The sequence below is a fragment of the Telopea speciosissima genome, chromosome 7 (assembly GCF_018873765.1).
Source record: "Telopea speciosissima isolate NSW1024214 ecotype Mountain lineage chromosome 7, Tspe_v1, whole genome shotgun sequence".
NCBI classification, from domain to species: Eukaryota; Viridiplantae; Streptophyta; class Magnoliopsida; order Proteales; family Proteaceae; genus Telopea; species Telopea speciosissima.
In genome coordinates this window covers 18378313-18403009 of record NC_057922.1, presented here as the reverse complement: position 1 = coordinate 18403009, position 24697 = coordinate 18378313, and the positions used below count along the sequence as shown (strand labels likewise).

Sequence of the window (24697 nt, the reverse complement as noted above, 5' to 3'; positions counted from 1 at the left end):
TAATCAAATTCGTGTCCAAGGCTTTGCCCCCTTACAACCTTATATAAAAGACTCAAAAATAGACTTCTACTCTAAAAAGGAAAGGCCTAACCCAATCCCTAACCTATTAGATAACTTAAACTGACTAGGAAACTAAAATAGACTCAAACTAGAGTCCTAATGACTTAAAAACAACTTAAACTACTTAAAATAAAGAAGATTCCCTACTAGCCAATAGGATATAAGAACCTCTTAGCCAATAGGATCACTTCACTTAAATTAGACCAATTGAACCAATTGGATGCAACCAATTTAAACCGGTTCAATTAAAAACACAAAATAAAAAAATAAGTATTGGGCTAATCCCGTATGCAACCTATATACCCTATTTTAGGCCCACTAAAGTGGCCTAATACATAGAAAACCCTTGGGAACAAAGGCCCAATATATATATCCCAACCCTACACTTATTCCCAATGAAATAAGCCCTATTTGATGATGAATCTGCATCAACTCTCCCCCAACTTGAAAAATTGTCCTCGAATTTGGTAGTGATGAGGGGGAATCAACATGTGATCGCGACTTTGACCATCCCCAAACAGAATTTCGGTGAAGCGGGAACATTGGGAATAAAGTCTTCAATGCGTGGAGCGTTCTCTTCAAAGAACCATAGTAGCATAACAAACTCTATGTGCTCGACCTCTTCAAGAACAACATCTTGGATGTCGATGATTTCTTGTGGAGTCTTGTCAATCACCACTTCATCTTCCATGTCCTCGGCCTTGTCTACTTTGCCCTCTTGATGTTTCTTCTACCATTGTGTGTTGGACCTCCACATCAATTTGATGGCCGAGCTTCTCAACCATGATCTCAACTACTTGGTGCAGCTTGGTCTTCTTGAATTTCTTTAGCTATAGGTTCTTGAATCTCTTCAACACAAACCGCTTTAGTAGAATCTTTTGTTGGTGCATCTGCCATAGGTGAAACTTCAAACACGATCGATGTCACTTGCATTTGAGTTGACATGTTCGGCAGTCCTTGTGGCTGTACATCGATGTGGTCACCTTTGGTTGTAATCCTTTTAGAGTAAACAAATGATATAGACGCTGTCGATCGGGTAGGACACACAAGTTGTTTTCGGTTCAATCCAACCTTGTCGCTCGTCAACCAATTGCAACCTCTCGCAATAAAGCTCCTTGGAGATGGTACCGGCTTACACCAAGCACCATCATGATATGAAGAACACCCAAATTCAACACGAGACTTTACCGTAGGCTCGATGCAAATCTCTCCGATTGGGACAACATATCCACCACGGATTGTGAAATAATGTTGTTACGTCTCCTCTCATCAACAACTAAGATGGCTGTGCTCCCATTGGGTAGACGAACTTGGGTCTTGAAACGAAGGAGGTGGGTCTTTCAAGGCTTGGTTGGAGCTTCCCTCCGCCATAGCTCGATACCAATTTAATGTAGTCCTAGGTAGGAGTAATCCCACTAGGAACCAGGGTAATAGGATCTCTTAACAAGGCTGGCCGATTGGGATAGCTTAGGCTAATTAGGGCAGAATTAGGGTTATGGTTAGGGTTTCGACTTAGGGTTTTATTTGGTAATGATGTGCAGAATTTTATGAGTCTAATGGTATAATTGGATCAAATTTGGTTGAGGTTGGAATTCTAAGGTTTTGGGTAGGATGCCTTATGAAAATGGACTGTTTGTAAGATCTAGGGTTTAGGGGCAGATTTTAGGAAAGAGGTTTATAGGGTATTAATGGGCAGGTCTAAGGGGTTATTTTGGTATAAAGAAGTTAGGGTTTGGATGAGTTACAAAATTCTGCAATTTAGGGCAGAATTGGATTTAGGGCTTTAGGGTTCTAATGGATCTATGGATTAATGGAAGGGGTGATAATAGGAGTAGATGGAGCTTAGGTTAGAGGATTAGAAGAAGAAGGTTAAATGCTGAATTAATAAACTACTTACTTGAAAGATTAAATCTTCAATGGTAGCAGCTTTGAAGAACTAGAAGAAAGACCTCCCGATCTACAAGATGCAAGGAGTCGATCGGAGTCCACCAATCCCTTCACCTTGATATTACCCACAAGGTAGTCTTGATATTACTCACAAGGTTCACTCAACAGAGCGAAGCAGCAGCTATGGCAGCAAACAAAAGCTTTTCATTAATCAAATTCGTGTCCAAGGCTTTGCCCCCTTACAACCTTATATAAAAGACTCAAAAATAGACTTCTACTCTAAAAGGAAAGGCCTAACCCAATCCCTAACCTATTAGATAACTTAAACTGACTAGGAAACTAAAATAGACTCAAACTAGAGTCCTAATGACTTAAAAACAACTTAAACTACTTAAAATAAAGAAGATTCCCTACTAGCCAATAGGATATAAGAACCTCTTAGCCAATAGGATCACTTCACTTAAATTAGACCAATTGAACCAATTGGATGCAACCAATTTAAACCGGTTCAATTAAAAACACAAAATAAAAAATAAGTATTGGGCTAATCCCGTATGCAACCTATATACCCCTATTTTAGGCCCACTAAAGTGGCCTAATACATAGAAAACCCTTGGGAACAAAGGCCCAACATATATATATCCCAACCCTACACTTATTCCCAATGAAATAAGCCCTATTTGATGATGAATCTGCATCAGCGGGGGGTGGGGTTTGGGGTTTAATCATACTGTAATTTTGAGATGGAAGATATGCAAGCAAGCAAGGAAGGAAGGAATGAAAGCATGAGTGGTCCTATGCAATTCAAGATGGTGCGACTCCAAGATGGTGTGAAGCCAATATGATCTTCTTCTTCTTCTGTCCAGTCCACTCTTTCAAACTCTATACCTACAGCAAACTATCCCTATTTCATTATCATATTTCTCCCAACCCCATTTTCATTTATTAAGCTCCTTCCATTATTTCTTTCAAGTACTGCAGCCTGTACACCCCAATAAATCATACTTGTTTGGCTGGAATAGAACTGATTGTGATGAAAGATGTGGTTTCCCAAACTTGTCCTACATCACTGAGAACCTTTAAAATGGCACCTAGTTTGGCCACAGAATTTCCTGGATACTTTGGTAATGAAATGATAATGATACAAGTTAGGATGTTCTGGTTGGTAAAACTCAAATCTGAGGAAATGAAAAAATATATTGTATTTCAATGTAACATTATGGTTTTATTAAGCTCTAAGATTTATTTTATTTTGATATAAATTAAGAAATTACATGTCTGTCCAGGTTAACTCCATGACTTCGGGGTTTGCTCCGCTTGTGCACCCTGGGAACCAGGTTTGACTCCCAAGTTTGTAACTTATGGTTGAACAGACCATTTGCATGATTGCATCAGACTATGATCCCATATGAAGGCTTAGATGTAAGTCTAAAGGCCCACAAGGGGCAGGTGGATGTTCAATGGGCTGAAACCAATCTTGGGGTAGTTATATTATAGGTTGAGCCTTATTTTCTTAGGTTTCATTGTGATGGGCCTCAATTATAAGTCTATAAAGTGGGGGTGAAATCTGTATACCAAATTAGTAATTAAGTTAGAGAGTTTGAGTTAGATTAGGATAATATTAGGATAATTTTATTGGACTGTCATTCTACCAGCTATGATGTATGGTGCGGAATGCTGCGCTGTTAGTTGAGGGTGTTGACAATTGAGATGGATGTGTGGGAACTGGGAAAACTAGGAAGGATAAAGTAAGGAATGACCATATTAGAGCTGGGTTGGGAGTAGCTTCGATCCATGATAAGCTTAGAGAGAGTCGTTTGAGGTGGCATGGCCATGTTCAATGGAGGCCTTTGGATGCCCTAGTACAGAGGAGTGACTTGATTCAGATTAAGGGAACCAAAAGAGCCAGGGGAAGGCCTAAAATAACCATAGGAGAAGTGATGAGGAAAGACATGCTTAGCTTAAGCCTCGTATCATGTATGACTTTGAATAGAGCTGATTGGAGAGCAAGGATCCATGTGGCCGACCCCATTTAGTTGGGATAAGACTATGTTGTTGGAGTTTTAGTTAAATTAGGATATTTATTAGCTAGGTTTTTGTCTTGAGTCTGTTTACTTTAGTCAGTGTGAGTGATTAGGAGTACTTTACTACTTTTATGAGTCTAATTAGGAATTTCAAAAGGTTATATATATATGTATACACCTCCATTAGTTGGACATGATTTGACAATAGAAATTGAATTTTTTTTCTAGAGTTTTGAGCTGTTGAGCTCTGCACTCGTGGCTGAAGTCTCCCTTCCTGGCCAGTTGCTTCTCTCTTCCATTTCTTCTTCTAGATGTGATCTCTTCTGCGATCAGGTGCTTTCTTTCCCTGCTCTTTTCATATTCTTATATTATGTCTTCTTCTATTGTTGCTTCTTCATAGTCTTCTAGAATATCTTCTATTGTTTGCTTCTCCATTTGATCAGATTACCCTCTACAATCTCGTCGGTGGGTTTTGACTTATTAAATTACTCTTATTTTCCAGCTGTTCTGTTCTGAAATTGATTCTATCAACTTTTATAGCGATTGTGGTTGTAGTTCTTTCTTCTAGATTATTTTTAGAACCTTAAACTGCATTACCATTACCTGGTTTTCTTTTTTCCTCCGATAAACACAAAGATGTTATGTAGGTCTCTGTATTTATATGTATTTTTTTTTAAGTGATTTTATAATTTTTTGATTTTCCTGATTTGCTTTTAGAGAATCAATCTTGATTTTCTACTACCCATTAAATAGGTCTAATCATTCATTGGAATCTGGTTAATCAATGGATGCTGAAATAAATCAAAAAGAAGAAATGTTTTACTTCTGTAATCTCGTTCAACAGTTATAACTGCTGATATGTCTAGCCACTTTAAAATTCAATCTTGTTCGATAACATGTTCTGTTCTACAATCAGACTGAATTCCATAGGTCACAATTACTGTTGTAATCATATTGCAGAATATACCAGACTTAATTTATATGTTATTCTTTAGGTTACACAGAGGTAACCTAGTTTGTTAAGCTCACCATATGTGACTGTTGTTGCAGGTCTCTAGATTGCAGGAGCAATTGCAAGCTGAGAGAGATCTTAGAGCTGCACTAGAGGTTGGTTTGAGCATGTCTTCTGGACAGCTTTCTAGCTCACGTGGAATGGATTCCAAGGTTTGTACTCTCTTACAAAGAGTTTTGTTGGTTCATTTAATGGACTTCTATCAAATTCCTCATTTAACTTACTACTAATGTTGAAGACAAGGGCAGAGCTGGAGGAGATTGCTCTTGCTGAAGCAGATGTTGCTAGGTTGAAGCAGAAAGTTGCGGAACTGCACCTACAACTTAACCAGCAACGCCAGCATCACTTTGGCTCCCTCTCTGATGCATGCGACCGCTATCAGCATGTCCAAAATATTCATTCACAACAGTAAGATGTCTTATTTTTCATTACCTATATTTGTTAATGGACTGGTATTTTTTGGTCCCTTCATATTATAGAATTTTAATCTCAGTTGCACTTATGGGTTGTTGGTGGTTATGAAATTGCACTTCTCCCGTCACTGGGATTGGAAGAGATTGTTTATGAACTGGAATAATTAGGTAACTATTTATTAAATTCCGCTTGCTTTCCCCCTTCTTTAGATGAATTAGTGCTCTCCTTTTATCAAATAGTTTACCATGTAAATTTTGCATTGAGCAATACCTAGCTCAGATTGCATATAGTGGTGCATTCTTTTTCAGCAGCCTACTTTTTGGGAGTGAAAATCGAGAGTGATGATCTCATGAATTCTTCTATTCAGAATTTAAACTAACTTTTGTTCTTTAGGATCTGGAGTTCCAGTATTGAAATTTTGATGAAATCTTTAATGATTCAGAAAGTGCTTGGATTTTTTATTTTTTTTTTGGTTATTCTAGTAATTTGTCTAAGTGTAGGATGCGTGAATAATTGTTTTTCAGAGTGGAACTGCAAGATAAGCATCTGTTTGTGCTTTTGTCCTTTTTTCCCCCCACATTTACCATGTAACTATTATCACCTGCAGGAAGTTTCTTCAACAAGATTTTGACATGAGCCTTGCTTTTGTGAATCATGAAAGGAAACAACGAAGTGAGGTGAATCCCTTTAAAACCCTTTTCTTATTTGTTGCAGTTCACTTGTATATCTATTGTTTTTAAAAGCTGGAAGATGCTGAACCTCCTTTCCTCCTCCCCCCCCCCAACAAAAAAAAAAAAAAAAAAAAAATAATAAAATGAAAAAGGGAATTGGAAGATGCTTATGGTTCCTCCAGTCCATTTCACAAAAAATAGTGTCTGATTTTGTATTCTTCTCTCAATGAGGGCCTGAGGGATGAATCTTTCTCTTATGTATTCTATGTACATTTTAGAATTTCTCCTCTTATGTTAGATGGATTTTAGTACTTGTGTTAGGTGCTGGTGACAAGTCTTACCTGTCTAAAAGTTAACTTAGAATAAAGAGAGTCGGATAATATGGATCTCTCATCTATGTATGAACACATCATGTACAACGTTATATTTTCAAGTGAGTTACTAATAACTATAACAAGTTAACAACAACAACAAACTCAGCCTTATCCCAACTTAATGAGGTCGGCTACATGGATCCAAACAAAACAAAGTAGGTAAACAGGGTCTAAACAAAACAGGGGAATGGAAAGATGAGAAAAGGGGGATGGGGCATGAGATGAGAAAAAAATTGACAAATGAAAGATTGAAAAAAAGAAATATGAAAGTAAATGGAAAGAGGCACAGCCCAGCAAGTCAGGAGAATCTCTGCTAGATGGGGTCTTCTACATGGATCCTAATAACTAGATGCATTAATTTCTTAAGGCCCAATTTGGTATGATTTCTATTTCAATTTCGGATTGATTTTTATGAAATAGTCAACAAATAGATTTTTTGTCAAAATATTGAAATTGTTTGGTTGCATCAATCTCAAATATTTCAAGAATAAGAATCCATTTGGTAGTTCAATTTCTGAAAATAGATTCTCTATATTTCTTTGGGAGAGGGTGGTGGTGCTGTGGTACTGAGACCATCAAGAGAAGAAGAAGGGCAGTGTTTTATTTTTAACATGAAATTACTTCTATGCGTAGTTATCAAGGCGTCGCCATGGAATCCAGGCACCTTGGACGCCTAGGCAGGTGCCTTGCCGCCATGGCGGTGTCGCTTTGATTTTTGACCCTCTAAAACGCCATGGTCACCTTCCTGCCTTGATAACTATGCTTCTATGCCCATCAAATTAACAATGTGCTCATTAAAGAACAAGAGAATGCAATTTGAATTTCGAAAATGAAAGAGCTTCTCACCTATTTCAGAATTTCAATGAAATTTGATATCTATTTCACTGAAATAAGGTGCAAAATCAAACCAAACAACTTCCGAAATAGAAATCACCCCATGAAATTGAAATAGAAATCATACCAAATCAGGCCTTATATACAGAAAACTTAATTCATTTAGTGGAAAGAAAAAAGAGTATGCAGTTGTGAAGTGGTAACATAAGGAACTCCAAATATAATGGTGTATTGAAAGTTAAACTGTGCAAGGGTATGTACTGCAGAGTATGATGGTTTTTGTTTTGGGTCAATTTTCTGTTTCACAACTGAGCCTATGGTTCAAATTTGGGTTTTAAGGTTTATCCAATTTGTGAAGCCTAGTTTGAAGTCATCTACTTGGCTTGCAGATCCTATTTTCCATATTTCTTAGTTTTTAGGAACCTTATCTATAGTCTCTTTGTGGGGTTTATTTTGGGTCCTTAAGGTGTGGAAAATAGTTCGATACATCTCAATACATACTGATACCATCGATACATTCCATAAAAAAGTCCTTTTCACTAACAAACTCGATAAACCACTCACAGAACCCTTTACCGGACGTATCGATGGTATTGATATGTATCGGTCGTATCATTTCGGCCCATATCAGCCGATTTATTTCGATACAATCCGAGATAGTCCACTTTTTTTTTAAAAAAAAATTGACATCTGTATGTATGGTATCGGTACCGACCGATACCAATATGTATCGCTGATATGAAACGTACCGATACTTTAAACCTTGTTTATAACAATAGTACTGAGCCTGGTTTGACTGAGATGAACCGAAATTGAAACAAGCACCGAAATCTCACTGAGATAGCGAGATTTCGGTCGAGATATGGTATATTTTATATATCACTGTGCATCTCGTTTCGGTAGGCCATGAAACCGAGATAAAAGTGAGATCTCAATCTTGTACCATGTCCACGACCATGCACATAGATGTCAGATGGAGTTGAGGAGGTGCACTGCAGACCCTCATCCCCATCCAACGGCTTTGTGCATGCTTGTACACCGTGTACAAAACCCTTCCCCCTTTATTATTTATTTTTTTTAGTCAGGTAGGAAGTTTAGGTTAGTTGGACTTCTATTTTATGTTATTTTTCTCTTCAATAAAAACATCTAAGAGGCTAGACCGCACCCACAATTTGAATGGAATGAATTGCGTAGGTTTGGTTGTTGCCATTGATGGCTGAAGCTTTCTCTCTCTCCCCCCTTGATTTGGTAAGGGAACCCCCTCTCTCTCTCCACTGCTGGAGATTTCTCATCTTTCCCTTTTCTCTCAATTGCATTTACTTTCCTTCTTATATGCTCTTTCCATTATTAAATGCTGGATCAGATTGGGTAAGATGTCTTATTTCTTCCTCCACTGTAGGTTGTTTCTTCTCTATTTTATCCATAGTTCAAAAACTTGTTTCGACTAGCCGTCTCGACCAGGTCGAGATCTCGAGATCTTGGTGAGAGTTAATTTTTTGTTTTTGTTTCGGAATGATGAATTGGTGGGTAAATGGCCATAGTTGCAACCGAAACTTTAAGGGAAGCTTGTTTTAGGTTTAATTAACATATTTAAATATGTTAATTAAGCCTAAAACAAGCTTCCCTTAAAGTTTCGTTAACATATTTAAATATGTTAATTAAGCCTAAAACAAGCTTCCCTTAAAGTTTCGGAATAAATATATATATATATAAAGACACCCAATTTGATGTTTTGGATTTGCACCCTTGGTTGGCAGTAAAGGCCGAACCCTTAATGTAATATTGCCTATTCTACATATTGTTTGAATGATATGAGACATAATTGGCAAGTAAAACAAGTAAATTATGTAATAATGGATGAAGACACATAATATTAAATAATTATTTAAGAAATAGTTAAAGACTTAAAGTTTCTACCACAAACCCCTCCACATGAAGTGTTCACAATGCATATTAGATAGTGGCAACCCCCAGTAGTGTATCCCAGTTGTATTGAATGATGATGTGGCCAAAAAGTCAAGAAACAAGGTTTTCCCCCTTCTCTATCGAGTTACTTTGAAATTTCGAAGTCTGCTCTCGAGTTGGTGCTTTTTTATAATTTGAAATGGAGCAATTTTCCGAAATTTCAGGGAAACAGTATAAAGTACCAAAATTTCGCCGTAATTTCGGTCAAGATATTCGAGTTAGTGCATATTTTGTGTCTCGTATGTAAACTCTTCTTGAGCAGCTCGAGATTCTCGTGTTTTCAGAGATCTCGGCGTGTTTTAGAACTATGATTTTATCTTTGTAATAACACCCATCGATCCCCTTTTAACAAACCTATATTCCTCTGCTCATTAAATTCAAATGACTGATTTAAATTTTGGTCAATAATTAGGAGGACATTGGCCACCTTTTCTTCTTGTGCCCCGTCTCTGCATCAGTTTGGAAAAATTCCTTGGATAGCTGCTAGCCTCATCACAGAAGAATCCTACAGTTCTTTAGGGAGTGGCTTTGGATGGACATGACCTTCTCAAGTAGCTCTAGATGTGATACTACAAGTAAACTTGTTTTCGGTCCCACGATCTCCCACATCTAGACGGAGCGGAATCTTCGAAGATGGACCTTCAACTCTCGTTCTTTCGACATAATGTGGAAAGCCATCTACTTTGATGTTAGCTCCAAGATTCACTTGTTGCCTCTATGTTCTGTTATTGATTCTCCAAGGAACAGGCGTATTGTTGTCTCCTGGGGTTTACCAGTGTCCTTGATCCAGTCTCCTGTCCCTTCCTTTTAGTGCTTGGAACTGTGATTAGGCCTCACCTGTATTTTCTCTCCCCGCCCCCCCACCCCCCACCCTTTTTTGGGGTTTTGGTAATGAGTTATTTATTCACCCCAAAAAAATTATGGTAATTAGTTGTTAAGGTCTCGAAGTTACCACATTAAATTCTGACCATTAGATCTAGATTCAAATCTGCCCTTATCTAGCCATCAGATTGAGATCTCTTCCATTCTATTAGTGTGCCCATTACCTGCAGGCAGGCCAATCAGATTCATTAGTTCTGATCGTTTTGCATCAGTATAGATATGTGATGCAGATCCAAGGGCCTACATCCGCAAGCATAAGAAGAAGAAGCAGCCCTAGGAGTAGGGCCAAGTGTTTGGAGCCTTGGTTTATTTTTGCATTATTAGTTTCCATAGTTTATTTTCAGTCTATTTGTAAACTTAAATTGAACCGGTTCAATTTAAGTGATTTATTCTTAAAAGCTTAGGGAATATTCTCTTATTTTAAGTTGTTTTTTTTAGTCCCCACACCCCTCCACGATTTCTAAAGAGGGAGTGATTTGTATTTGTATTAGGAATCAGCCTAGTGATCAAACTCCTAGGCTGAATAGGAATTCGGCCATTGGCCATATTATAAATAAAACAAGGGTGGTTCCCCCACAATTCAGAACTTAAAAAAATACTTTTGCTTGCTGCCTTGTGAGTCATATCAAGGTGAAGGGGCTGGTGGATCTCCAGTTGACTCCTGTCATTCTTCTAATCCTCTAAACCAAGCCCCATCGATCCTCTTTGTCATCCATCATCAAAACCTATCGATCCGTTAAAGCCCTAAGCCTTGATAATTCTGTCCAGCATCATTCCACCATTAGAATTCAACCATAATTGGATCACAGCTCCCCCTCATCATCCCCTATGCTCGATCCTAACCTCAGGGCCCATCCCATCATCTAAACCCTAATACCCCTCAAGTCCCATTAAACCCAAAACCCTAAATTACAGTTCAGCCACATCCAGCCATAATCAGACCTCCATACCTTGGCCGAGTGACCCTCTCTACCCCTAGAGAACTCGACTTGAAGCCCTTGCCCTAATTCCACCTCGAAACCCTAGATTCCATCACTTACATCTTTCCAAAAACCCAAAACCCTAATCATAGTTGCTGCCCAAATCCATGTAACCTACTTCTAACCATCCAAAGCTTTTAAAACCTATTTCATTAGACTCCCCTATACCTGCCTAGCTTTACCACATAAGATACACCCTCATTGACCTAACCCTAACCCTAAAATTGACCTAAGATTTCAATTCTGCCCCATCGATCCAGCAGCTCAACAGGTCCTGGTTGCTTGGCTCCTAGTAGATCTCCTACCTATCTAGGACTACTGTATGAGTCCGTAGTTTATGTTCCTGTGCAAACAATACTATGTGCCCCATCCCATGAAATTAAGACAAAATTGGCCTAATATTTGAAGAATCCAATAAATCCCAGTCCAATGTCCATGTTGTGGTGTGATGGTGTCTGATGCAGGTAACTTGGAAAGTCCGGGTGTAAGTGTATTACAGTGATGTGGTTAAGTGGGAAAACCCCCGAAGGTCTCGGATGCTAGAACCACACCTTAAGGATCAGAATTAGATTTCATAGAATGAAAGAAATTGAAGAAGACAATAATCTGTAAATTAATCCAATTGCAGTGAAACAAGATATTCTAGTAATTATCAAACAATACTTACGCCTTGTACCTTCATAATTTTTGAAGGGTGCAACTTCTTGTCACCAAAATGGTGAACTGAGAAGTTAAAACCTATTGATTGTCCGTTGTCTTATTCCCAAAGTCATTCAAGGCAGGGGCAAAAAAGGATTTTCAAATAAGTTGAAAATGACTTATCATTATGAGCTGTCATTGTCTTATGTGAAAGGATTTCCCTCATTGGAAAAAAAATTGATCATGAAAGGGGCAAAATAGTAAAGTTACAACTACTTTTTCACGAGCTTTTGTTACTATAAGATTTTCCCATTTTTGAATATCAGAAATAAGAGAGATGAACTGTAACAAAGACTGGTGAAAGAGAGCTGTAGCTTCTCAAAGGCAAGTTATATTGGACTTGAACTCTAGCAACCAACAGAATCACCAGGTCTATTTAACAGATTCAAACCAGAAAATACTATTTTAATGCAGTGTAGGGTGAACGAAGGATCAGTTGCATAGAAAATTTAGAACTGAGCTGGTATAAAGTCAATATATGATGTGATAAAACCGGAATATAAGAACAGAATCAGAGAAGAACGTTAATAGAATTTTGTAACCATGAAATTTTAGTAACAACTAACAAGCTATCAACTACTACAGAAGATATGTATCAAAGAAGCAAGCTGAAATTTGACAGAAAAACAGTGTATCTACCCTGATTATAAGAGAGAAGAATAGAAGACAAAGAGGAAGAAATAAGAACTGAGGGAAGAAGAATATAAGAGAAGTTTTGGAAAGAACACACCTGATAAAAGGGCTTGGATTATGAGAGAAAATCAGTTCACACGATCAGCAACTCAGCAGCACATGAAACTCAAATTTATTCTATTAATTCAACTATCTATCGATGGGGGGAAAGTAAGTACATATTTATAACCAACTCACATATGGATTCTCATTCTCAAGCTGTCAAAAACTAAAGTAGACTACTCTATGTAGTCTCTGATGATGACTCAAAACACTTTGACCAAAACCCTATACCTTTTGATCACTATAGACTCCAATTTAAATTAGATTTAATTACAATATAACGGTATAACCCGCAATTACTCCTAAAAGAATAAACTACTCTTGCTGGAACCAATGGCCTAATTTAAGACAGATTCTCATTGGCCTGGGCTTCTCAACTGGTAGTGCGTATTCAGCCATGCTGCTGCAACTGCATCAGAGTCCCTGGATGAAGAGTGGTCATGGTCAAGGGGTCAATCTTGTTATTTTTAGTTAGGATATTTAATCAGAAGAAGTTAGCTTATATTATACTGGAATATGGTCCAGGGAATTCGCAGTTTAGGTCAAGGGGTCAATCCTGTGATTTTCAATTAGCATATTTATTCAGAACCCCCAATAATTCTTAATGTATTTTTACAGGACAGCCCGTCGGGTGCAGATTGGAAGAACATCAAGGGTCAAGTATTGCCATCTGCTAGTAGTAGCAGGCACCTTACACGGAAGCTGTTTGTGGATTCAACAAGCCTAAGTGATTCAAAAAGTACAGATGCTTCAGGAATTTCTGTAGATGAGCTCTGTGGTGTTGATTCCGGGACCATCCCCTCCACATCTAGAGCATCAGAGGTAGGATGGCCATCCAGCATCCAGTTAAACTCCTTGTTCTTTTTGGCTGTTGAGATTGCCTGTAAAATGCATTCTTGATGAAAAGGACCTGTTGCGTGTGTGGAACAGGGAATGGAATATCAGAGGCATCCGTCTGCAGCATCTTCAGCTTTGGTGGAATTGACAACACGTCTTGACTTTTTCAAGGAGCGACGCTCCCAGCTCATGGAACAGCTCCAAAACCTTGATTTGAGTTATGGGACAGCCTCTTCACAAGGCTTGTCATACAAACCATCGTCCTCTCCATGGAACAGTCCGAAATGATACAGTATCTGTGAGATAAGAGTGTCTTCTTGCCTTTGTATATCCTTTGATACCGCTGCATATATATCATATCTGCTGTAATCTTTTCTACGTGATTTAAAATATTCCATTTTTTTTCTGTATTTTACCCCCTCCCCCTTCTCCACTGCTAAAGATGTCTTTTGGAGTGCTGTACTGAGAAATATTTTTGGTTATTTTCCTTCCTTCAGTTTTCCATGTCACAATTGGTGTAAAGCTAGCGAGTTCCTCTCCTTGTATCATTGTTACTTTGAGGGTTAATTTATTGATGATCATCTTCTGTACACTTTTGAGTACCTTGATGCAACGAGTGGAAAAGAGCAGTATGCCTAGTTTTCTTGTAATGTGCTCATTTGTATTCTATGACCACCTCTAACTAATATGGAGAATGTCCACTTATAGTGGAAGGTTTTCTGCTGAAAAGCTTATTCTTCCAATTTGATTTCGTAGCTAAAAAAAAATCTAAAGAGATGGGACAAAGCCTCATTTATGCGTTTTAGCAGTATTAAGAAGTTATAGAAAATCTAGACATATATTTACAGAAGTTCTTTCCAGCTAGTAGTGCTGTGGTTCTAGAAAGATCAAATTCTAGATGTTCTTTACCCTGCTTATGTAAGATATTAAATGTACAGAAGTTCTTTCCCATCTAATATCTCACTTAAGCAGGGTAAATAGGTTGTGCTAAAATGAAAGTAATTCTGAAGCTCATCGTTAATCTGTCTTCTGAAAAATTTCAGAAATTCATTCAAAAACCCAATTGTTACAAGAAAAACTCTCTTCATCTCATTTTAAAAAATTTAACAGGAAAATGAAATACTTCCAGGACAGTTAGAAGGTTGCATTTTGGAGATGCCTGCACACGACAGATACGGAACACTCCATTCTGTCACTCTGTCACCTAAAAATATTCAAGTGCAACTTTTCTTTTTCGTTTTTATGATGAGAAATGTGCAACTTGTCCAATTTAAGAAATCAATGGCAAAATGACAGGATTTTAGGAAATTTCCTTCCACGATAAATGGTTGAGTTTATTATGTCAATTAATTTAGGGAGAAGTTTTTCTTGTGAAAGTATCTCTTGAATAACACAAATATTTGCCACTTGGCAAATTGGATAGAACTGAAATTTTATGAACATATATAGTCTCCTAGGTCCCCCTGTTCACATGTCAAATTTAGTGAAAAATAATTTTTTTTTTCTATGAAATGGATGGCTGATAAATGATAATACGATGGAATATGCCCACTAATGCACCCATTTGCCTGGTCAAATTTGAAGAGTTCCAATAGCCTTTTTGTGCGTTCTAGGAGGGATGAACACTGGTATACCATTTTGACCCGCAATGTAGAAAAACGAGAAATTATAAAGATGTAGGAAAGAATGGAATTTGTAAACAAAATAATCACACAATAAAACATAAGAATTTATTGCTTACGTTCACAATGAGATGAGATCTGCTCCATTATTTTATAAATAAATACTCCTCACTCAGCCCACGCATGCAAGCAACAAATTACAAGACATCATACACCTCAACACCGCAACACCTTTGTTTGTTTTTCAATTGCTTTGTTGAAAGGAACCATGGTCCCAGCCCTTTTAGATTTGAAAATTTGTGACTGGAACACTTCATTTATAGTGGATATTCGTAGGTGGTGGGAAGAAAGTGAAGAGGATGATTAGATAGATGTCTTTTGGCTTCTTGCCACCTTAAAAAACGGAATTGAATTGGAGTTGAATTTTATTGACAGAGGGAAGAAGAGTAGAGATGTGAGTTATCAGGAAAATAAAAAAGTGATTATTTGGTTGAGAAACAAAGTCATTGCTAATGTTCTTCAGCAAAAAAGATTAAGATGCGAGTTGGATAAAACCTTAGCACCGGTGCAGAGTGGTTTTGGGGAGAATAAAAATAGGCTAATGAGTGTTTCGAAGAATTAAAATAGGAATATTTAGAAAGGGAGTGGTTTGGAAATTGGAAGTTGAAAAAGGTCTACAACAATGTAAGTGGGATATTCTTGATGAATATAAAAAGGAAATGAAGGTATTTGGCTTTTCTGTGAAGCAAATGGATGAGGCAGTGCACTATGAGAGTTTTTTTTTTCAATCCTCTTCAATGGTTCTCTAGAAGGCTTATTCAGAAGCAAAGAAGTGGCTTAGGTAGGATAACCCTCTTTCTCCATTTCTATTTATAGTGAAGGGTTTTTTATGAAGCAAATGAACCCTTTTATCAAAACTTCAGGAATCCGATAAGATAGCATTTTGCATTTTTACTAGTCTCAAGATAACTTTTGAAAAAGGCTTTGCTATGTGCAACCATGATTGGTTATTCTGAAATTGTAATTGGTTCTCACCATCAAGTTCTTAGTTACAAGACAGCATTTCAGATAAGTATTGGTTCTCTCTTTAATCAATATCATATTTTGAGATGATGGCATCAATTAGTGGCAGAACATAACTGCTACACCAGCCTTGTGCACCATTAAAGGCTATGGATCTCTCCCTTATTTAATAGTAAGGGAGGGTAGAAGTGCAATAAAGGGCTGCCATGCAGTGTCAAGGTCTTCTCGAGGCAGAAGAAATTGAAAGATCCACCCCCCCCCCCTTCTCAAACTTGCCCTTGAATTGATCAGAGATTACAGAGATCAAGGGAGTGTGATAAACCATTTCTAATCAGACCATAGACCGTGAATCTTCCAATGTGGGATTCCATTCCAATCAGATGATTGACAACTTCCAACCAAGTACCACCCTTTACTGTGCCTCCCCATCTCCACTGTTGTTACAAAGAGAAACCACAAGCAATTTTTATGAGAATAAAATTTTGGAAATGTTTTTTTTATTTTTTTATTTTAATTGAATCTAGCCCCAACTGCTAAACTGCTAAGCAACACTCGGATATAATGCTGTGGTGATAGAACCTGATTGAAGAGGGCTCTGCAAACTCGCATTCGATTAGTTCCTTCACATTGTTTTGTGAACTGGACAATAAGGATGCACCATCATCTATGTATGTTTCCCATCATAATTTTCCTCATGCTTACACAACTTAGTGGCCTTAACAAGAATACAATGATATGTGTAACCTTACCCAGTACAGATTTTTTTTGATGTTCTTTTGTACCGGGGCTTCGAATTTTTTTCGAAAAAAAAAAAAAAGAAAAATCCAAAGAAAAGGGAAGGGGTAGGTTGGAGGAAAACTGAAATATGTTGTCCCTAATTAATAGACAAATAATCATTAAATCAAGCAATATAATATCCACTTGCAAGCAAATTAAGGGAATAACAGATGAACTAACAATGTTTGATCGTTTTTCAAGTTTGTGTGGATAATTGTTGGCTTGGGATGTTTAGATGATAAAAATCTCAATTAAAGATGAATATCAGCTTTGCTGCGACAGATGCTGTTAAAAATTCAGAACCTAAGACATTTACTTTGGAACTGCCAATTTAACCATAAATTACTTTCTTTTGTATTCTAGAGGAAGACATAGGAGACTATAGCCCAAAAAGTCTCAAGAATAATTGTACAAATATAAAATATGAAGAACCCAGGACTGGATTTTACATTTACAGAAGCAATAAGAACCATAGTAGCTTTAGCTACTTGACCAACATTTCTTTTGGCAACTTTCTCATGTTTCGGTTGGAAGTCCGAATTCAGCCGAATTACGTGCAGGTGTTTTATAATTTCCTTCTGCTTGTTCTAGCTGGCCGATCAACTCTGTGCACTTTGCTGATATATATGAGGCTCTACCATTCCGTTGTTGCTTTATACCTAGATGAACTTCTCTTAAAGACAACTTGATCTCTTCCTGCCACTTCCACACATCACTAAATCATGTTTATTCCCTCGCAACCATCTACATTTAACATATCTACTCTGGTTCTCCAGAATTTACAAAATGGTAGGCTTAGAGACTAAGTAGAGACATGGCTGTTAACTTAAGTTCCTTCCCTAAACGCTCAAATAGATCTTGATCTGAAATAGATACATGAATAAATGTATACATCTCTGATGGAATTGTAGGAAGCACAAGCACCATTGCTTAGGAAAATTCATGTTGCACTTCACCAGCCCATGAAAAAGCAAAGCCACCATCTGGAAAAAAAATACAGGTGCAGAGCCATGATGCACTATCCCAAAGGAACATTTGGCTGCAAATCAGTTGAAGAAATATGGTGATTCCAGAACTTCTCTCAGATCAAAGTCTCCACGCTCCGGCAAGGGAGGGAAAGACAATGTAGGGAAGGACTCCAGAAAGCTCTCCAGCAACTGCACAGAACAGAAGCCATAGCAATGTAACTATAGTATAATGCTGGAAACATAAGTGATATGTGATTTTATCAATGCCTGTCTACCATATCATTAACAACTCCCATTCCTATGTGGCTATGTGCACTCTCCAGAATAAAATAAGACAAAATTGGTTGTAATCAAACAAAATTAGTTGCAATCGTCTAATGGTTGGGCCGCATGTACAGAGTTTGAGTTAATATTTGTTCCCATCAAAACATTCTAGTGTTAGCCTATTCTGCTGTTTCATGAATAAGAATGGCAACTTCCCAGTTGAGAATAGAGAAATTTGCCGAATGTGAAAGGCACAATATTGGCTTAGAGGCCGTCATGAGTAGGCTAATAATTTTCCACCAAGAGTGGGTTCACTATAGAAGATGTAACAGTGCATTGAAAAAATAAATGGATACTTTACATTCTCCAGTATTGGTTGCTCATAGAGATCAACAAACTTCTCTCGGAGTATCCTGTTCATTTCGTCAACATCACATGCATGTGTCCAATATGAATCATGGACTCCTGTAACAAGAGACAAGCACATGTCACATATTCTTGAGTCCAAACAACAAAAATATAGAAGCAAAAGAAACACCACATACCTGCAAAGTTTAAACCTGCCTTCTTACAGGCAAGTGCAGTCATCATCATATGGGAACCATCGAGGGAATGAACAAAATTTGGTGGGAAAGCTGTCCTTTGTCGCTTGACCATGACCTACAACAATTAGAATTGCCAAGGTTCAAACTGTGGGTTCAGAAAGACAATATGTATCAATATTCTTAACAGGAAAAAACAGAACATGCCAGTCGCCAGTAAAGTCAACCACTCATTATAGCAACTTAAGGTATCAACCAATCCCAGGATTAATATCTCATGACTTGTTTCTAAAAACCAGAAACACATCCAGACAGAGGTGCATACGAACATATAGGATAAGTCTTGAGCTCAAGGTACTAAAACTCGGGTCTCGGTGCCAACTCGACTCTTGGAAAAACCGAGACGAGTCAAGATCTCGGCGCCGAGTTGGTGCATTTTTTTTTTTTCAACTCGAAGCCTCAACTTTGGGTCAACCCAAGATCTGGACCCGAGATCCGAGATCTCGCCGAGATATGTCGAGTTTTGTCCAATTAGGTAAGGTATTTAAGTGGTAGGTGGGTTAAAATAATGGGTTGAAACCGAGATCCAACCGAGATCCAACCGAGATACGAGATCTCGCTGAGATATTGCACTTTTGAGACTCGCAGGCAATCTCGTCTCGAGATTTCAAAAATCCGAGAAACTCGGCGAGATCTCGCGAGTTCTCGAACCTTGCTTGAGCTTCCACAAGGCATGATAACATCGGATTTTGACTGCCAAAACATTTAGGAGTAGGCCGGCACTCATGATATTTGAGGGTAGGCAGCAGTTGCATCAATTGAAGAATTGAAGTGTGTAACTTTCAAGATGTGAATAGAGCCAAAACAGGATAAATGATATAGGGGCATTACCTTATCTGTTTCTCGCCGTAGCGTCAAAATCTGAAGAGAGGTTTTAATCTGCATTTGATTCGATAGAGACAAATTCAATAATATAAAGAATTGGTCCAGTTAGAAGGTGAAAAAATACACTAAGGATACTCGGGGGACTTCTTAATTGAATTTCCCTGGATCACTTACAAGATGCCTTCCTAATTTGCGATAGGGTTGCACAACAGGGAGTCCAAGAGGAGTGGTCCATCTAACTGGCTGATTTTCTGACACAATCACCTGTTCAATTTCAAGTTTTCATCCATTTGTCAGAAGTTGTAGAGAAGAAAGAATTGGAGAGTCCCAAGAGGAAACAGCAGTAAGATGCTTCATCTAAAGCTCAAAAGTGCACAACTTCAATTCTACTTAATGCATAGAAAGGAAGGTCTACAATGCAGCAACAAATGGCACACAGTACACATGGGTTGATCAGCGCCGTCCCACATTTACAATAAGGTGGAACCTACCATAGTATACTAGCCCAATGGCCATTGGATTTGATATATGGTTATATGAAATTGTGTGCACGCATACATATGACAGGAGATATAATAATCACATTTCAAAGATAGAAGTGGAAAAGCACGTACATAAAGACTATAAGAAGCTAAAGAAAGAAATTATGAATTATATAAGGATTTCTAGTTGGAGAATTGTCCCTATCAAGGAAACATGCTTCCTAAGTGTAGGTCTGAATATCCAATTTCAAGCAGTCGGGTAGTCCTTGGCAATAGAGTGGAAGACCATTTGACTTGCAGGCATTTTTAAGTTCGTCAGTGAAGGTAGAAATCTTGAAAAGGGGTAAGGGGTACACAGGTATCCTGGTTAGAAAAGCCTTACTGTATTGGTTGGTTTGTCAGTGAAGGTAAAATATCGGTAATGGATAAGGAATACACAGTGATATCCTGATTAGAAGAGACTGCATTTGGTACATGGGTTCTGTTGACGGGGGGGCATGCAATTAGTCTGGAAGTCCTTCAAAGAGAAATAAGTCTAATGGCAAATTTTAGACTATGGAAAAGGGTTGTAATAGTTTAGGAAACTCCACAGATTTAAAATAGTTGTTTAGGCTTTAGAGAAGGAACAAAATAAAACGGTCAAAGTAAAATGGAACATGGGTGAAGAACATCATATTGGTCATAAGTGGATCACTCCTGACGGAAATGAAACTGTGAACCTGATCTTGTGAACCAGCAGGAGATCCAGCCAGTCAATATTCCTAGGGAAGAAGTCAAAACTGAACTAAATCAAAACTGAACTAAATGATAAGAAGCTAAAGTGCTGTGGGAGTTACAAAATGAAGACAAGCAATAGTCTGCCACAGTTTCTGAAAATTATTCATGGTTGGCAGCAGAAATAGCTATAGAGAAGTACCTTATCCTAAAATAAAAAGCAAAAACAAAAATTTTAAAAATCAATCTAGGGCATTAAGAGGGTCATTTTACTGATTCCTTTCTGTATACTGTCAAGGGCAGGGATTGTTTGCACCAATGGATGATAAGATGAGATATAAGCAGAAATGTTCCTGAAAAATCAATCCAGGCAAGTTAGTCTTTGATCGACAGATGCAGAGGCAATGATGTGTTTCCCAAACCTGTTAGGACATAGGAAACTAAACCAGAGGGACAGAATCGCAGTGAGAGACATCAGGCCAAAACTAAGAGAATTGCAATAACTCAAGCCTAGGTTTCTGATCTAGTCCTTGTTCCAGTCAATAGGCCTATTGAACATATAAGGAAGGATTCTTCAAAATTGAAAGTTGATCCAACGGCCAGATTAGGAGGATTAGTGATTCACTGAAATAGAAAGTTGCTAAAACCAGGATTCAAATATAGTAACCCCGTAACAGTAACGGACAACAACTATACCATAGATTAGCAAGTGAATGTCCAAATAGAAACTCTGAATAAAATTAGTAACTAGGGGAAACAAAATAACAAGTGATACGGAATTAGAAATTAAAGAGAATTAGCAACTAAGCAAAGATTGGTAAGTGAAAATCTGGGAAATAGAAAGTTAGAAACAGGGAGTTTTAGGAGGGCGGACCTTGGCGCAGCGGTAAGGTTGCTCCATTGCGACCTAGAACTAGGTTGCAGGTTCAACTCTGGAAACAGCCTCTCCGTGAAGCGGGGGTAAGGTTGCATACATTATGGCCCTGCCCAGACCTCGCAGTTGCAGGAGCCTCATGCACTGGGTACGCCCTTAGAAACAGGGAGTCTTAGTAGCTGACAAGAAAGGACAAAAATAGCAAGTGAACTGGAAATAGAAACAAACATGAAATATAAAATAGGAGAAGAACAGTGCAAGAACTGTAGTTTGATCGCAGCAACAAACTCCCTAGAGAGCCAAGAAACGATGGTAGGGTGTAAGCAGTACTGATAATGGCTAGACCTGTAACAGCAAAGGAAGTTAGCAGGGAACCAGAGTTAGAAAGGTGTGCTACTGCCGCAGGCTTCAAGAGGAAACAGTGATCTGTTGTTCGATAGAGGAACCAATGGGTTGTTTTAATTGGCTGTTCCAACACTAAAATATGTTCTGAAACTTGAAGAAGAGGTTCAGAAATTGATGGACAGAATAACAACTAAAGGAATAAACAGAATGAAAGAAAGAAACTGATATGCGCAAGTGTAGAAAAGTAGAGATCAGACTTTGAGGAAGAAAGAAGAAGTAGAAGTGGACGGGAAGGGATATGACCTTGGACTCACCACCAAAGGCCTTCACCACTGACCCTAAGAGGCAAACCCGAGTTTTCTTCATAACTCAAATCGTAGGGGAGGTTTATGACCCCTCTTTTACTTATAACTTCCACAGTTCCATAACAATCACAAGAAACCCCCATGTATGGTATGAGGATTCCCTTCAAATTTAAATCTCTCAATAGAAACTCTCTAGAACATTACAAAATAAAAACTATGGCTGGAATGTATGACACATGTCCCAGCCCTTCTAGAAGCACTACTAAAGTAACAACAAAAAAGAAATTAGCATATAATTTCGTATAGACCTCGCAACCCCATGTTTGGGCTTATAGAATGGACCTATTACAACAACAAAAAAATACCAAAATACTTAACGCATGACGCATATAACCCATTGGGGACTTAAATTAAAGTGTAGCTTCAAACAAACCTTAAACCAATGGCTCAGTTTGAACCAATTCTGGTTCAGTTTTAGAGGAACTGAAGCCTGAGAACAGGCTGTTTTTCCAGCAGCCGCAAGCTCTGTTTTAACTCTTACAAGTTATATGATCTGGCATCAGGCAATATCACTCGCACTAGAAATTTGGGGAAGAGGCTTAAACAAAACTTATAGCCCATTCTGCATGATATTAGTGTCAATTGCGAGGATATTCGGTTCCCTTAACAATGAGATCAAAATTTCAAGAATCAAATTGATTCAGGAACCTTATGGACAAAATACCAAGAGGGTATCAGTCGATGATCGATTTCTGTTTCCATTGATAGTTTGGTTAGGAGTCCAGAATTCATATATACTCATTGTACTTTATGAGGACAGATGGAATATTCTGCCAGTGCCTCAAAGAACTTTGCTGCTTTGAAGGTCTGATTGGTTTCATCTTCTAAGGTATGGAACACCCTAACTATTCTCGCTTAGGTAGCCAGTAAGAGTGATGCAGATTCATCATCAAATAAGGCTTGTTTCATTGGGAATAAGTGTAGGGTTGGGATATATATATGTTGGGCCTTTGTTCCCAAGGGTTTTCTATGTATTAGGCCACTTTAGTGGGCCTGAAATAGGGGTATATAGGTTGCATACGGGATTAGCCCAATACTTAGTTTTTATTTTGTGTTTTTAATTGAACCGGTTTAAATTGGTTGCATCCAATTGGTTCAATTGGTCTAATTTAAGTGAAGTGATCCTATTGGCTAAGAGGTTCTTATATCCTATTGGCTACTAGGGAATCTTCTTTATTTTAAGTAGTTTAAGTTGTTTTAAGTCATTAGGACTCTATTTTGAGTCTATTTGAGTTTCCTAGTCAGTTTAAGTTGCCTAATAGGTTAGGGATAAGCATGGTTCAAAATCTCGCGATATTTCGCCGAAATATCGCTTAATTTCGTATATCTCGAGCTTACCGAGATGCGAAATCAGGTCGAAATGAAAAAATACCATATTTCGTCGATATCTCGTGAGATATCGTGAGATATCGACGATATCTCGTGAGATATCGACAATATCTCGATATCTCGTGAGATATCGACGAAATATGGTATTTTGGCTTAAAGTGTCACGTGAAGGGGGCTTTAATACAATATTTCGCAAATTTTGGTCCATATTTCACCGAGAGCTGCATTTGCTAAGGAATTTCAGTCTTTTGCCTATTCTTCCACTCTTCCAAGCTCTCATCCAACACTCTAGCCATTGTTCAAGCACATTGTTGTCGGATTTTCGCGGTAAACTCATCGGAGGGTCATCTAAGCTCATCATCCAAGCTTTTTTCCACTATTTAAGGTAAATTCTATTCCTCTAAAACTATTTTTTTGAAAAGACTATGTACAAATTTTGTTGGATGGTGATGATATTAATATATGTTAGACACCGGAGGCCGATCTATAGCCTCACAAAGTCGTCAAATTTTTTTCCATATGTATTTTTTTTTTTTTTTTTTTTTTGGGTTTTAAAAATTCATTTTCCTACAATTAAAATAGGAAATAATTAGGGGTAATATGACTTAGTTGGTAATGAATTAAATATATGTTAGACACCAATGGCCGATCTACGGCTTCACGGTGTCGGATTTATTTTTCCGCTCTTAAATAATTATTTTAATTTTCGCACATACCACTCCATTGGCATCGGATTATGGTGCATCACAACCTTACGATGGATATAGATATGGATCATCATCATATGGGCGTTTAGTGGGGTAGGGACTATGACTACATCCCAGTCCCGGGGACATACTGATCATCTTTTGTAAATAACATCTTTGCATACCCTAGCGGACCTAACTACCAACCTCACCAGCCATACATGCAGCCAATGCCATCGCCTCTGCGCGCGCAACATCATATCACGTGGATCATCTTCTTCACGGATGGATCGATTGGTAACCCTAGTTTATATCCTAGGATAGGTTACCTACAATGTGTTGATGATTCCATTTACGTGACACTTGTGGATGACTACACTCGCTTCTTCTCCGATTCTATACCGTGGTCCACATATGTCCTTCAAACAGAGAGCAATGGACGTCGAC

The 24697-nt window shown here is 38.1% G+C and overlaps 2 protein-coding genes across 4 annotated transcripts in view; one reads left to right on the top strand and one right to left on the bottom strand.

The window, feature by feature from the left end:
• LOC122669123 (rho GTPase-activating protein 7-like) overlaps positions 1-13731 on the top strand; it is a 68680-nt gene extending 54949 nt beyond the window's left edge. For both annotated transcript variants that reach the window (XM_043865804.1, XM_043865803.1), the window contains 5 exons: positions 5022-5135; positions 5222-5391; positions 6005-6074; positions 13156-13359; positions 13468-13731. In XM_043865804.1, coding sequence (XP_043721739.1) covers positions 5022-5135; positions 5222-5391; positions 6005-6074; positions 13156-13359; positions 13468-13662 — 753 coding nt within the window. In that variant the 3' untranslated portion in view covers positions 13663-13731. The remainder of the gene's footprint in view (positions 1-5021; positions 5136-5221; positions 5392-6004; positions 6075-13155; positions 13360-13467) is intronic.
• A 3828-nt stretch (positions 13732-17559) lies between these two features.
• LOC122669122 (DNA-directed RNA polymerase 2, chloroplastic/mitochondrial-like) overlaps positions 17560-24697 on the bottom strand; it is a 31148-nt gene continuing 24010 nt past the window's right edge. Inside the window, exons 15-20 of one of the 2 annotated variants that reach the window (XM_043865802.1) lie at positions 19630-19719; positions 19462-19509; positions 18574-18688; positions 18390-18493; positions 17808-17953; positions 17560-17775 (exon numbers count right to left, since the gene is read on the bottom strand). In XM_043865802.1, the coding sequence (XP_043721737.1) occupies positions 17843-17953; positions 18390-18493; positions 18574-18688; positions 19462-19509; positions 19630-19719 (468 nt within the window). In that variant the 3' untranslated portion in view covers positions 17560-17775; positions 17808-17842. Of the gene's footprint in view, positions 17954-18389; positions 18494-18573; positions 18689-19461; positions 19510-19629; positions 19720-24697 lie in introns of both variants that reach the window. The other variant, XM_043865801.1, reaches the window with a different exon arrangement.